The following is a 15,209-nucleotide window of genomic DNA, read 5'->3' on the forward strand; positions in this document are numbered from 1 at the left end:
GAGAGTTGTTTTATGTAATTCATTTCTTTACAGAGGAATGCAATATCATTTCTCACATAGGTGGCACTTCCGCCATGTGTATTTATATTTTGTCTGCAAAAATGAGAATGCTTCTTAAAGCCCTGAATTTTTATTACATTTAGTTGGTCTTCTGTTAACCAATGCTCAGTTATGCACAAAACGTTTGGTTTTTTTTTCATCACATAAAATGTCAAGTAAGTTAATTTTATTTGATAGAGACTGGACATTTAAATGAATCAGCATTTACCTGAAAATATATACTCTAAAGGAAAAACACTCATTACATATCGATTTTTCAGCTTTTTCGACCCTTTTTCATGAACACACTAGCACCTATTTGACTCTCATTTCCATCCTATCTCCATCTCACTTCCTCGTTGTTCGGGCCGTGGGAACTGCAGTTAGTGACGTGACATAGTCACATTTTTTCGTGAAAATGCGATTTTCACTTTTGATGATTTTTTTCGCCATTCGAAAGAATTCGTCATCCTGAATAAAAAAGTATCATCACATACTGAATGAAATCGACACAATGCACTTATAAAATGCATTAGCGATTTCTGTCAATAGCTATTGATACCCCTTCATCGATTCTTTTTCGAAGAAAAAATAAAAATACATAAATACATAAAATCACCCACTTTTTATGAATGAACAAATGAACAACTAGTCAAAAACCCCTTAGAAAATAATACTCCAGATCTTAATTTTCTGAAATTAAACTGAAAAATCATGAAAACGTACCTTTTTTGTTTCTATCGAGATGATCACTCTTGAGTGGGCGGTCCTCATACTGAGATATCGCAAAACGAAAGTTCAAGTTTTGTTTTGTGTCATTTCTGTCAAACGCTCTCCGTAGGTATTCCGTACACCTTATGTGAGGGTACATTCTTCGCCAATTTGGTACTAGGGTCCAATCTGCTTTTCTCCGCATTACCAACAAGTATCCCATTGATAATCAATTATTCTGAGATTTATCTCAAAAACTGTTATCAAATTAAATGAAGATTGAGCGATTCGTGATCATACTCACAGAAGCCTCAGTCACAGAGCTAATTTGACATAATGTTAACAGAAGAACAATGTAGCAGTTATTTGCGTAGCTGCGAAAATTGAACTTCGCCTTTTACAATAACTTTATATATGTAATTAGAACTCAATATTGTTATTTTTTTATAGTGTGGTTGTAGTAATGAAAACGTTTATTATTATTATTATTTCTGACCGGGATATTATAAGCTTATATCGTCATAGTTACGCTATCAATAAAGAAGGTCATAACTCCCTTGGGACATTATAGATTTTATAATTCCCTCTACCTTTCACAAGTAAAAATAAATAGAAATGAAAACTGAACCATATTTTATTTATTCACGTCATTACAAATAATAAATGTACAATTTTGAAATGTTCCCTGAAAACTACTTCCGCCACTGGAAACAATTTCTTCTTTTGTATGGCTGGAGCTTCTGTTCACTACAGTCGAGGTACCTGCCTCTTCTGATGACAAAGTAGACAACATACGCGCCGTTTTATTTCTCAATTCGATGCTATCCTCCAAATACCCCTCCGCCACCGTGGAACTTTTCCAACCTCCGTGTCTTTTTAAGTTAGTCATAGTTGCTCCTGCATTGGCTAGAGCAGTAGCAGAAGTGCGACGAAGGCAATGTCCCGTATAGGAAGATGAGTTTGGCAATCCTAAATACATTGCGATTTTGCTGGGGATTTTCCCAAACATGTTTTTTCCAATTGGCTGAGATGTACATTTATTTTGTCGGAAGCTCAAAAAAAATCGTTCAATACCTTTAGGACGCAAAGACATATAAAGTCTCAATAAAGGCAAAGCGGAGAACTCTTTTTCATCCACAACTATAAATTTCTTCGATACACCAGTTTTACTTTCCGGTACGTTCACTACCATAACGGAATCCCGGTCCTCTATATCCGATATCTTCATATTCAAAAGTTCCTGACTTCTGCATCCTCCAAAATAACCCATAATCAAAACAACCTATAACAAAAAAAGGAAATAAATACACACAAAAAGGAAAATAAGAAAAAAATTACCTTATGCAATAAATGAATATCATTAGGAGCGTCCTTTAGGAATCTGATAACATCTTTAGGAGATAAAACAGCAGACTTTTTCGGCTTATAACTCTTACTCTTCCGTTTCAAAAAAGCCTGTAGTTCATTGAACTTGGTGATATCTCGTTTCTCATGTATAGTCACCATCGATTTTAGCATTGACCATTTAGTCCATAAAGAATTCGGACTATACGTTTCTGACTGAAACGAATAAACACAATTACTACCAAATCTACCGAAAAACATAGAAAATTCCTTACCAGTTCTTGAAAATATGCCAGAAATACAGTTTCAGTGACATCTGACAAATGGCATAACATTTTTCCGTGTCAGCCAGTCCAGATATATCTTGTAATCTTTTTGGTATACGGCTTCACTTTTCGATGGAATTAATGATTCTCTTGCTTGTTCAGTTTTTTTCAAAATATCCTCCATTATATTTGGGGTAGAAAACACGTTTTCACCGCAAACACAGCTTGATAACAAAGTTCTGTTTATAAACAAGTAACATAGCAACAACCTAGCAACAAGAAAACTCTACTATAATCAACGGTACCTGATTCAAATATACCGGGAAGGTAATGAATTGGTACATTTTTCCGTTTCAAAAATGAACAAAATTTTATTGAAATCGGTCAGAAATAAAATTATCTATGTACCACGGGAATTAATGAGCCTTAATAACCTCAGGCAATTGCTGTCCCTCGGGCCAGAGGCCCTCGGGACGCAAACTTTGCCATCGGTAATTAAGGCCCTCCTAATTCCCTTGATACATAAATAACTATTATTAGAAACATCTTGATAACATTATACCGGGTATAACAGAATCAGGCTAGACCTGGCGTTAATGTCGAATTGTGGTGGTTGAAATGTCATACAAATATTTTTTGTAGCATTTCCTGTTTCACAGAAAATCACCACAACTTAGGAATTCTATTTTGGTAAGAATACACTGCGAAGGACTTGAAAAAATTGCCTGGAGAGCGATGATCCCTGAAAAATAATTGATTTGTTTCCTTGTGTAGATTCTTAAATATTTATTCTTATAAATAAAGGTTGACAGTGTTGACGGGTATTGGTTATTTACGTTTAAGCTAATTATTCAAACGTCGATGTTATTATCATTGATGTGTATCAAAAGTTAAAACTTCCTGTGTTATAATATTCTTTCACATTTGAAGCACATTTTATTTTCAAAATAGAGAGGAGTTTCTAGTTGTCACTTACAAAAACGTCTATTTTTCATGAACAGTTGAAAAAAAATTATTGAAAACACTTTTCTCACACTGGATCAAGTTTCTCGACGTGCGTTTCGATAACCAAGTTAGCATCATAGGATATATATTTAGTCATTTTAGTTTTCGCATTCGTTTTGTAGAAATGGGTGTGTTTGAAGGTGGTTGAGAATGTTTCATGGTGTATTTCATTAATTCGGACTTCGAATGTCTAATATCATATGAAATGCTTTCAAATCCCTGAAATAATCAATAAAACTAGAACAATTTGCTGAAAATAACAATTATATCAAGCACAAAACTTTCAACTGGAATTACAATGAAATAAAATACAAGCAACAACTGAAAATTGAACAACTAACAAGAAATGAAAATTAAAAATTGAAAGATGTTAAGCCCAGTTACTTCACGACGTTTCGATTGTTAGTATCCACAATCGTCTTCGGGTGATGACTGGACTTCCTCAGAGAGATGACTATGTATAGATCATTCGAGTGATGTCACCTATACCCTCATCCCTCACACCGCTTCACTGATTTAGCGGGAGATGACCATTTGGCGGGAGTTGACCTTTTGGCGGGAGTTTCGATTTCGATTTCGATTTCGATTTTGATTTTTATTTAATTTAATTTTGATTTTCATTTTCATTTTCATTTTGATTTCGATTTTAATTTTGAATTAAAATTAAAATGTAAATCTCAATCTCTAATCTTCAATGTCAATGTCAATTTTAATTTCAATTTTAATTTTAATTAATTTTGATTTCAATTTAAATTTCATCTCAATTTCAATTTTTTTGTTGATTTTTCAATTTTCAATTGTTGCTTGTACTATAGTTCATTGTTATTTCAGTTCGGGGTTTTTTGCTTAATATAATTGTTATTTCATATTTCTAATTTTATTGATTCTAATTAAATGCAGAAAGGGGTGTATAATATTCCATTTATTCAGATGATAAATTATAAACAACATATGTTTTTTGTGATTTGTAATTACCGACAATAAATTGGTGGTAATTTAAACAATAGTACTCATCATTATCATTATCATTATTGAATTGTTGGTATTCAGATGTAGTGAAAATAATCCAGTTTGTTTTTATAGGTCAACCGTAAGAATTGCAACTTGACGTTACCAGTAATGAGGGCCGATAAAAAATTCTTCTCACTCAATTTTCGAAGTAATAATCATGATAACTGGGGTATTATAAGCGATATAAGAGTTGAGGAAGGAGTTACGATTATTACGTTGAGGAGTATACTGCAGGTAAGTCTAAATAAAATTTTCGACAGAAATTCAATAGTTTCGTCTGTGAGTGAAAGAATACCTACCAAATAATTTTGCAAATTCTCTAACTTGACATTTGCTTTGGGTTCGAAACTCCCAAAAAGAGGAAATCATCTGAATATGCAACTGGAATCAACTCATTTATAAAACTGGTGATTAGTTCGGACAATTTTGACCGGTATCGCACAACTGAGGCCAAGCGGTAAGCAGTTGTACTGATATATGATACTGTTGAAACTGAATCTCAAATTATTTCTATGAGGGTATGGAATAAGGTGTGGAATAAGGTGTTATGAAGCATCTTTTGACTCAACAGTTGGTTGTGTATTTGCTTATCCACAGTTATTAGACCCAGCCTGCCCGGATCGGTCTGATGACTGTTTTATGATCTTCTATTCTGAAATAATCACTCATAATGGATTCATTTGAGGTTCAGAATCATCGCTGAGAATCTCCAGGTTTTACTGTAAAAAATATTTAACAATATTGGTCTCTGCAAGATAATAACCCCGCTCATAAGCAATTCCCGTAAGGCAATGTTAATATGTGTGTTTTATTATATCTATGAACTCATTATTTTTTCATCCTACCAACACATAAACGGCGATGAGATCTCTTCTCACGAAGACGGCATCTGTGAAATCGACAGAAGAATTAATCCACAAATATCAAAGATTCGTAAACGAAGCTTTCCAAACTTTCACTGCAAAGCATTCAGAGGAAAGCATAGCTCAAAACCAAAGCATTCGTGATCCAACACCATGTTTTTTTCTAAAGGACAGTTGAGTCCATTTTTTTGCCAATGCTAAAAAAGAATATTTACTTTTTCACCTTATTTTCACTATGAATGATTATTTTATTTGAACTTAACAAAAAATAAATAATAATTGCACAAAGAAACTTTTTCTCAGTTATCTCAAAGATGCGATTTTGTTCCATCCTTCTCATAAAAGAGGACGTATGCTTCTCCACTCACAATTGATTTTGGTGAAATTGGTGATACGTGTGAATCGTTGAAATTGTGCCACGTGCCAGTATACGGGTGTCTGCAATATGCTGTATAATGCCCTCTGTAAGTAGTCCCACTGTGATTTGAAAGTGCATATAAATTATAACAACAAGTAGCACATTTTTTGCTGCAAAATTGTCCATATCCAATCCTTCTAGAGAAAATTCGATGACAACATTTAATTCGACTCTGAATCTTTCCGTTGGAAAGAATCTTTTTAAATGAATTACTAAAATATGGGGTAACTTGTGGATTGATAGAGACTTTTTACATTTTCTCTTTTCCTTGCATTTCGAACACGTCGGTATTTCATTTCCATCCAACATGGCATTCATGGTTTAGCTCAGCACTACTGATGAAACCTTGGCGGGTTGAATTAGCACTGCCGGTGTTTGGATCATAAAAGTTTTGTTTATGGGCTCTGGTTTCACTTACCAACTCAGCCATAATAAATTAGTCATTAGTACATGTTTTTGTATTACCACCGCATTTTTAAAGGAAAGTGATATTTAATAGTACCAAAAAAATCATCCGAATTTTTATTAGCGGTAGTTTCCCGAAGACTAACTGAGCTCAAAAGTGTTTTCAATCCTTATTATTGAATTCTCTTGAGAATGTGCTGTGTTTTATTTCGATGGCAGTTATTCACACTAAAGGCCAGCATCTGTATATGTTGATGATCTGGGATGCATAAGGAATGATTTTCTGTTGAGTAATAGCTGATTTTATCCTTTACCAGAATATTGTTTTGACATGATTCACAGAGAACGGCTATTCTAGTAGGTTTTTCAGTGGTAATATAATATCCATAACTAATTAACATGTCTTTAAATATTGATAATTGTTATCAATAGCTATAAAATCTATGATATTATGAAATCGGAATAAATATTTGGTAAAAACACAAATAGCTTGACAACCACCTCAAACAAACAGTAATAATAATAATAACCTATCTGAACATGTAATGGGTAGGTAAAATATCAAACAGAATGCAGAGACATCGTGATACAATGTACCAATCAAAAATCTCATCTTCGAGATCAGGTTTTCGGTCATTTGAATTTGCGCATGCGAATCCAAATAAAAAAATCGGATTACGGGCTGCACTGTATACGTGCGGAAGACCTCAATAAATATACCTTCAAACAATATTACAATACAGCAATTTTTTTTCATCAAGATTCTTAAAATCATCCAATAGGGCTTGAAAGAATTCTAGTTCGCTTCTAATGAGGACATCAAGCAGACTATCCATCAGGAGTGACCACAGAAGAGAAGATAGCACTCCACCTTAAGGCCCCTGGTGACCCTGGTAATCCAATTACGATCGATTTTATGCCTTTTCCAGCCAGGGCTGAGCCTATAGATTCAGGTAGTGCATTGTCAAATGCTCCTTCAATATTGAAAAATACAGCAACCGCAATCTCCTTGTTTTAGAGCTCAACCTGTTTAAATATTTGTTTTGTCAACAAATTCAAATACAATTAAACCGAAGGATACCACAAAAACGGGAATAAGTTTTCGTTACTTTTTAGTCAGTAATTCACTGTTTAGTCTTCATTTCAACTGATTAAACACCACTTTCAACTTCCAAATAAAAAGTTTTCCTGAGACGAATACACAAATGAATGCTTGCTGAACGCTGCAAACGGAAACTTGAAGTTCTACTCGGTAGATGGACTATAAGAAACTCGAACCTCAACTCAATCAATCAATCAATCAAATATACTTTATTGTCTGAAGAACTACATCTTGTAGACAAAGTCATAAATAATACAATTAAACTCAACCGGTTTAAATATTTGATTTGTTAACAAATTCAAATACAATTAAACCGAAGGATACCACAAAAACGGGAATAAGTTTTCGTTACTTTTTAGTCAGTAATTCACTGTTTAGTCTTCATTTCAACTGATTAAACACCACTTTCAACTTCCAAATAAAAAGTTTTCCTGAGACGAATACACAAATGAATGCTTGCTGAACGCTGCAAACGGAAACTTGAAGTTATACTCGGTAGATGGACTATAAGAAACTCGAACCTCAACTCAATCAATCAATCAATCAAATATACTTTATTGTCTGAAGAACTACATCTTGTAGACAAAGTCATAAATAATACAATTAAACTCAACCGGTTTAAATATTTGTATTGTCAACAAATTCAAATACAATTAAACCGAAGGATACCACAAAAACGGGAATAAGTTTTCGTTACTTTTTAGTCAGTAATTCACTGTTTAGTCTCCATTTCAACTGATTAAACACCACTTTCAACTTCCAAATAAAAAGTTTTCCTGAGACGAATACATAAATGAATGCTTGCTGAACGCTGCAAACGGAAACTTGAAGTTCTACTCGGTAGATGGACTATAAGAAACTCGAACCTTGGTGAAATGTGGTGAAATGAAGAACGGCGATGATTCTCGAAGGGAAGCTTGATGAAAAATACTTCTGTTGCACTGAGTGGCGGAGGGTATATAACTATCTGGAAATGAAGAAGAAAATTTAATTTCAAATCACATCTTACCACATACAAAGAAAAAACAAATGAAAAACAACAGTACTAATCTTAATTTTCTACAATCTCGAATGATGTTGCAGGATTGGGTTTCTCTGTATTGATCAGCCCTCTGAACACGATGCCGTATTTTTCTCTTTCGAAATGATTCGTAGGTCTTTGTAACTCTCTGCGGTAGAAACTCGAGCAGTAAAACCTTTCCAAATTTAGCCTGCACGATTCGGGCTCAGAAAATTTTCTGCGGCTTTCCTAACCAAAGATTCTGTAGTTTCTCCACAGGTTTCTTCTCTGTGACGACAAAAGAAATTTCGTTAATTTTGTTTAGATCCATCTACAACAAAAAAATACGAAATCTTGTACTACAAATGATATTTCATATTTCGAATTGAAAGAAAATGAAATATTTCGTTTGCACAAACACTAAACTTAACTTGATTGAGTACCTGTATTTTGTTTACCTGTGACAATGTGTATACGTATGGTTGCATCCCAAGGAATAGTTCGAAAACGTCGAGTCAATTTTATATCGTCTGAAGGACCTTTCATGAAAGGTCCTTCAGCATGTTCAGCATACCGTTTTGATGGATTTCGATCACATTGTCCCACATAAACACTCCGGACACTTAGCTTATGAACTCCAGATTTCTCAATCTTGTCCACTTTATCTTTGGCAATAAAAAGGAATGTAGATAACCTGGCACTTGGGTATAGTAATGTCAGGTCTAAGAAATGTATCTGTATCTTTATCTCTGTTTTGAGTGTGAACTAAATTTTTTTATTGAGATTATTCATGACTGTCATAAATTGGTTCAGCTGTCGTGTAATACCTTTGTACTGGCTTCATCTAATATATCTAAAATGAGGGCCAAAATAGACCATATCACTTCTTTTGAAATTTCGACAGCTTTTAATGTGTGCCTGAATCAGAGTTACCTACAGTTCAACAACAAATTTTATAAACAGGATTCAGGTTCACCAATGGGCTCACCCCTCAGTACACTTTTAGCAGACATATTAATGAAACAGCTTGGAGACCACTATTGTGAATTTCGACCTGGGTAAAAAACATATTAATTTTTGGTAGATATGTAGACGATATTCTTGCCTGGTTCAGAGATACTACTTGATAGCTGAACCAATTTATGACATTTATGAATAATCTGAATAGAAACATTCAGTTCACACTCGAAACAGAGATAGAGAAACATTAATTTCTTAGACTTGACTATTACACACCATCAGAATAAATTTGAATTCAATGAATTCAGAAAACCTAGCTATACAAACATTACCATCCCAAGTTTTAGATTAGCTACATTATTTTGTAATGCCAAAGATAAAGTGGGGAAGATTGAGAAATCTAGAGTTCATAAGCTAAGTGTCCGCAGTGTAATAGTGTTTATATGGGACAATATGGTCAAAATTTATCAAAACGGTATGCTGAACATGAAAGGTCCTTTAGACTACGTGAAAATGACTCAACGTTTTCAAACCATTCTGGGATGCAACCACAAGTTCCCGAATCTAAACAATACGGAAATTTTGCACTATGCAAGGAAGGGTTGCAAACTCAATTATTTTGAATCCTTGGAGATTCATAAGCATAACCATTGCGAGTGCAGTAGATGAACAACACCGATTCTGGCACACTTGGGAGTGGGGGGAAACGTAATCGAAATCGACGCAGGATGGAACGAGTATCGTAGCGATTTGGTCGTGGAACTCCGCCCCTCGGCCCCCTTGGTACTCCACCTAACCTATCGGCCCCCTTGGTACTCCACCTAACCTATCAGCTCCCTCGGCCCCTTCAGTCACGTGATTTTAATTAAAAAAAGTTTATAGTTATGAGATTCGAACCTGGATCGTCCGCGCCGTAGACATTGTCCTTAGCCTCTACACCATCGTAAGATATTGAAGTTAACTGCGAATGTTGGGTATTTATAGCGTTAGTTTTGTCGGGACCGAAATTGACTCATTCATTATACTTGACAGCATTTTTTTTTATTTCCATAGAATGTAATCGTCATTATCATACTGAAGATAGGAAAATATACTTAGATTTGGGAAATAATTAATATTTCATGTAAAGATGTGTATGTGTGTGTAAGAGCGAGAGGCGCGTGTGACGTAATCGATGCAAAGAGAGATGGAGATCGAGGTTTTACCGGTTGCTAGTGCAAGCAGGTGTTGCCAGTTGTACAATAAATCAATGTTTATGGAGTAATGTAGCGTTGCCGGTTTGAAAATTAAGTTATAGAATACACAGAGTCATCTATGAGTCACTAGCTGAACTATCTATTGGTTGAAGAAGGGCACTGTAAACACTAGACTCATAAGACTGCATCTGTCAAATGTCAATACATGCCAGCATGGCAGGTTCGGCGTTGCCAGTTGTACAATAAATCAATGTTTATGGAGTAATGTAGCGTTGCCGGTTTTGGAATTAATTGTGAACTACTCGACGAAAATTGGAAGCGCGAAAATGATATATTTTATAATAATGAATCAGATTTTTAAAAAAATATGACAACCTGCAATCCGTCATTGTATACGGGGTGTCTCAAAATACATCATTGAAAACAAACATGACGTCGAAGTTTACAGGGTGCGTCAAAATATATTTGAGAAAAAACATGTCGGTTCAACAGAAGTCTAGCATTCCAACATGCAAAAAGGGCACTACGTCTCGTATCTTTGTTAACCAAGTTAGCATCATCAGGAGAAAGAGGAGATTCAAAAGTGTCGAGAGGTTAAGCGTTGTGGACTCAACGTGAGGGCAATGGGAGAGCAAAGTATTCGACAATGACATTTCAAAATACGTTGTTTTCCGTGCGTTTTCGATCGTTTTTCGTGCGCTTACGATAGTTTTTCGTACGTTTTCGATCGTTTTACGTGCGTTTACGGTCGTTTTTCGTGCGCTTTCGATCGTTTTTCGTGCGCTTTCGACCGTTTTGCATACGTTATCTAATTTTTGTTGAGGGTATCATAAGGCGGTGAGGTTAGATAAAAAAGAAGGAATAATTTGGAAATTTATTATACATTTTTATTTTGGTAATATATCACAAATCCATTTGTATAAAAAATCTACGTTGAGACACCTTCGTTGTTGTCGAATGTGGGAACCATCCATGTTGTATTGTCATAGCCCTCCAAATTCACAACGCGTGTCGATATATTCATCTCGTGAAATTTTTCAGTTAGAAAGTCATGTTTTTGATGTCCTCGCACATAAATGACATTGACACCTTGTAGATTTTCCATGAGGATGGCATCCAATTGATTATATTCCACAAAGCCAGAGGAATACCTCAAACCGTGAATGTTTCGCTCCAAGTAACAGGCGGTACGACGATCTTCTTTACTCAAACTGGAAAATGGTGTGTTTGGCAGCAATAAAAAGTTACTACACTAAATTCCAATCCTAATGGCTATTTCTTTAGGATGGAATTTTTGCTCGACGGTGAAGCCTTGAATATCTACAACAGCTATTCTCATGTTGACTCTTCGATTGATACTGAAGCAAAATCACATGTTCAGTTCCATTTTTTAATAATTTCGCTGAGTGGGAGGTGTTCTATGACAGTGTCGTGCACAATTATGCAATAGGCTCTAGTATTTTGAGGAAATCCCTCGGATGTTTCGATTTCAAGTTTTACATCAACACTGGAACTTTTGATGCTCTCATCCCTTCTGGAACAATCGATGACAAAGAGAGCTTTGTCCGTGAAGACGGTGGAAGTGAGAAGAGGATTATGTTGATTGGTCATTTTGTAGCTGAGACCAAATTGTGAGTAGTTGAAATAAGCTTGCGAAAAATTCCCCTTTGCAAAATTCAAATGCATATTTTAATTCTCACCGTTAAGAGTGAGCGTTATATTGGTAATATTCAAATGATTGAATATTGTTGGATCATTGTTGACTTTAGTGTAGTCACGATTTTTTTGGAAACATACAATTACATAGCGAGGGCTTTCGAGGAACGAAGAAGTCTTCACGGCCCATATTTCATTTTTTGCACCTTGTGTGAGAGCAGGCAGCATATGAAATTCCCATTTTCTGAACGGTATGAGAATAGGAGTGTCTGCTTGGATAGCTTTCAAAAGTTGCAATTTAATTTGATCATGCGGAAAGAGTCGTTTAACTTTCAGTTCGATATTTTCAATTTCCAATTTAACTTCCATTTTCGGTGTTAGTGCAGCAGGAGTCTCTTCTATTTTGAAACAGTTGCTATCATCTCCAGCTCGTATTAATCGAATGGTATGTTTACCGTAGGAAACACACTGATAATCGTTGAAGATATTCAAAAAATGCTTGATGGGTATGAGCATGTTGAATGTTAGATGAGTTGTGTTGATGACGCCTGTATTGTTGGGAAAAGTCCAACCGGTGGTGGCCAAGTGTTTGATATCTTCGTCGGTGTAGATGAGAAAGCTTCTAACGGTACTAACAATTCCAAGTTCACGAACTGCTTCCAATTCCTTACCACTCTGCTCATAACTAGCAGATTGAAACATGAAAGCACCAGTATTGTTTACGAATGACACCTTACCGTCCCCTTTAGTCTTCTCAACTTTTCCACTAATGAACAGCAGACTATCGTACAAATCATCGTAGGCATCAGATTGATTGATGTTGATTTCAATAGCATCGTTGTTGCGAAAAGATTTGACATATGGATAGTAGGTCCGCCATTCTATCTTTTGTATGGACTCATCGATTTGCGGTTTTCGGAAAATGTTGAACACTTGATCGGACAACATGATAACCAAGAGATTCCAGAAACAATTTATTTTCCGTTGTCAATAGTTGTCGACTAGTGAAGGTCTTGGTGAAGACTGACTTGGGGTATGGAGGTGTATTATTTTTATAGATAGTCAGCACCATACTTCCGCTTCAATTCCAAAAGAATTATTATTTCTTCGTTTCGGAAATCAATGAGCCTAGAATGTTGGTCGAGCACTCGTAGCGTGATATTGTTTATTTCGTCTCTATGTGCAATAGGTAGGTAAATGGGGTGATTAGGTATTTCGTCAATTGCATACCCCGGATCAACACCAACAGCAAATTCGTATATCGTATGAGTCGGTGTGTCGTTGTAGAAGGCTCCAAACGTAATGTTGCTATCTATGTGTATGGTGCGTACTTTAATGATATCCACAGGTAGATCGGATTCGTGATGTAAGTTTGGTTTGAGAAGAGTAGATGAAAAGCCCAGTATGTGAGCCAAGCTATTTGCAGGTCGGAAATCAATCGAGTGCTTCAGACAGAATGTTTCACTTTTCAGCGTATTATTATTCGGTTTCAGATAGAAAAAATCCTCAGGGTTTTCCTTGAACGTTTTAGGCGTGATGTATTTGTTTATTAATTCTTCAATGTCACCAATTTCGTAAGATCCAACAGGTATATCGATGCTTTTCTGTTTAGTTTCGTCAGCGTTTTCATAGTAGTAGAATTTCGTACCTTCTTCAATGTTGGGTATACTGTTGTACGAATGGAAACTGAGCAAAGCCAAAGTATATTCAGAATCAGAATCTAATCGAATGGGTGGATTGAAATCGATGGAGAGCGTCGAAGAACGACTCGTTAGCGTTAATATCATAGACATGACTGATATAATGTCAGTATGACATCTCCTTAAATAATGATTGAAACAACAACAACAACATTTTACATAAAAATCATTCATTTCTACAATAATAACATTCTATTTGCGAACTCACAGGACCATAATACATTGCTTTTTGTAGCGATGACGCAGCTGATGTAGGTGGTGGTACCTCATGTCGGTAATGGATGAAACATGGTAAACGAATCTGCAAAGCAAATCGATGTTGGTAGTCCTTTGGTAATCTATGCCAAACATCCAATAATTCCCAAGGTTTAGCATTCTCAATCAAATAGTCGATCGATAAAGTTTTCAATTCAGCATCGGTTAAATCTCGCAAAGATTTATCTCCAACCATTTTTGCAGACATTATGGAGCAGAAACTGTAGGCACAGATTTCCGCAATTACTCTGGTCAAAATTTTGATACTGATCATTGTTATATGTAATCGTTATACCCCCTCCAAAATATCTGACCAATTCCATTGGAGGTTTGAGATTACCGAAACCATCCAAATATTGTACAGCATTGCCGTTTTTAATGTAAGCTACCCAATGAGTGCCTTTATTCAATCGAGAATCCAAGTTCAATACAGCACATTCTCGCAGTCGAGGACCACGAGTTGGCAACGTGTCACGCTTAAGACTCCACGAAAATGTGGAATTCTCAGTTAACGGGCACATTTTTGAATTTCCGAATCGTATAATGCTCTATGGGGTAGCTTTAGTAGGAGTTTTTTTTGCTTTTTCAAGTAAAGACCTCGCCCTTTGCGTTGCTGTTGTTTCTTTAGGAACAGACCAAATCCTCGAGGTGTTTTGTGTAGGTACAAACCGGAACCTAAATGTTCCATAGCTTTATTGTGGCGTTGATCTTCTTCAAGTTTCTTTTTGGCATTTTTAGCATCTATTACGGTTTTTGCGATAGCGCCTGCTCCACCTGCCAACGAACCCAAAGCTGAAAGGGCAGCGAATTAGGTATGAGGGGAAGGATTCCTTCAGATTTTGCTTCGAATGGTATTATCCTAGGTATCCGTATGTTCTTACGTCCTCCAGCTTGACTCAATGCCATTTTAGCAGCTCGTAAAGCCGAAGCACTAGATTTCTTAATATTGGTAGGATGTGGCTTCCAATTTTTAGTAATTTTTTGAAGCATATTACGTCGAAAGGACAACCCCATGCCGAGCTTACGTTTCGCTTTCATTGTTGTAGTTACGAGCCAAGCTGCAGCTTTTTCACCAAATCTAGCGTCTTTCAATTTAACGCGTTCCCAAGCTAACACTTGATCTGCTTTATGACGGTCTTCTAATGAGTCGCTTTGGGAGTACGCGATATCGTGATCTTTACAATATTCGTCCAAAGGATTTACACCGGTGTTACCGCGTTCCAATCTCTTTTTCAATTTGGTGCCTGGTCCGCAAAACTGATAACCAGGTAGATGTAA

The 15,209-nt window shown here is 35.9% G+C and overlaps 2 protein-coding genes across 2 annotated transcripts in view; one reads left to right on the forward strand and one right to left on the reverse strand.

Annotated features, from left to right (window-relative positions):
* LOC111511015 (intermembrane lipid transfer protein Vps13) overlaps nt 1-15,209 on the forward strand; it is a 1,108,316-nt gene that overhangs the window by 725,108 nt on the left and 367,999 nt on the right. Inside the window, 1 exon segment of the mRNA XM_074170346.1 lies at nt 4,449-4,610. Coding sequence (XP_074026447.1) covers nt 4,449-4,610 — 162 coding nt within the window.
* Nucleotides 1,223-2,895, reverse strand: LOC141480408 (uncharacterized). Its single transcript, XM_074170350.1, has 3 exons — nt 2,370-2,895; nt 2,089-2,310; nt 1,223-2,032 (listed from the first exon to the last, which is right to left on the reverse strand). The coding sequence occupies exons 1-3, from the start codon at nt 2,427-2,429 to the stop codon at nt 1,385-1,387; spliced, it is 930 nt and encodes a 309-aa protein (XP_074026451.1). The 5' UTR covers nt 2,430-2,895; the 3' UTR covers nt 1,223-1,384.

This window comes from Leptinotarsa decemlineata, unplaced genomic scaffold (genome assembly GCF_025532065.1).
Source record: "Leptinotarsa decemlineata unplaced genomic scaffold, Ldec_3_MD MMD2_P_RNA_scaffold_8, whole genome shotgun sequence".
NCBI classification, from domain to species: Eukaryota; Metazoa; Arthropoda; class Insecta; order Coleoptera; family Chrysomelidae; genus Leptinotarsa; species Leptinotarsa decemlineata.

Coding starts and splice junctions, on each gene's coding strand:
- LOC141480408 (XM_074170350.1), bottom strand. CDS start 2,429: ATGTTATGCCATTTGTCAGATGTCACTGAAACTGTATTTCTGGCATAT. Junction 2,311..2,369: donor TGGCATATTTTCAAGAACTG/GTAAGGAATTTT, acceptor TATTCGTTTCAG/TCAGAAACGTATAGTCCGAA. Junction 2,033..2,088: donor ATATTCATTTATTGCATAAG/GTAATTTTTTTC, acceptor TTTTTGTTATAG/GTTGTTTTGATTATGGGTTA.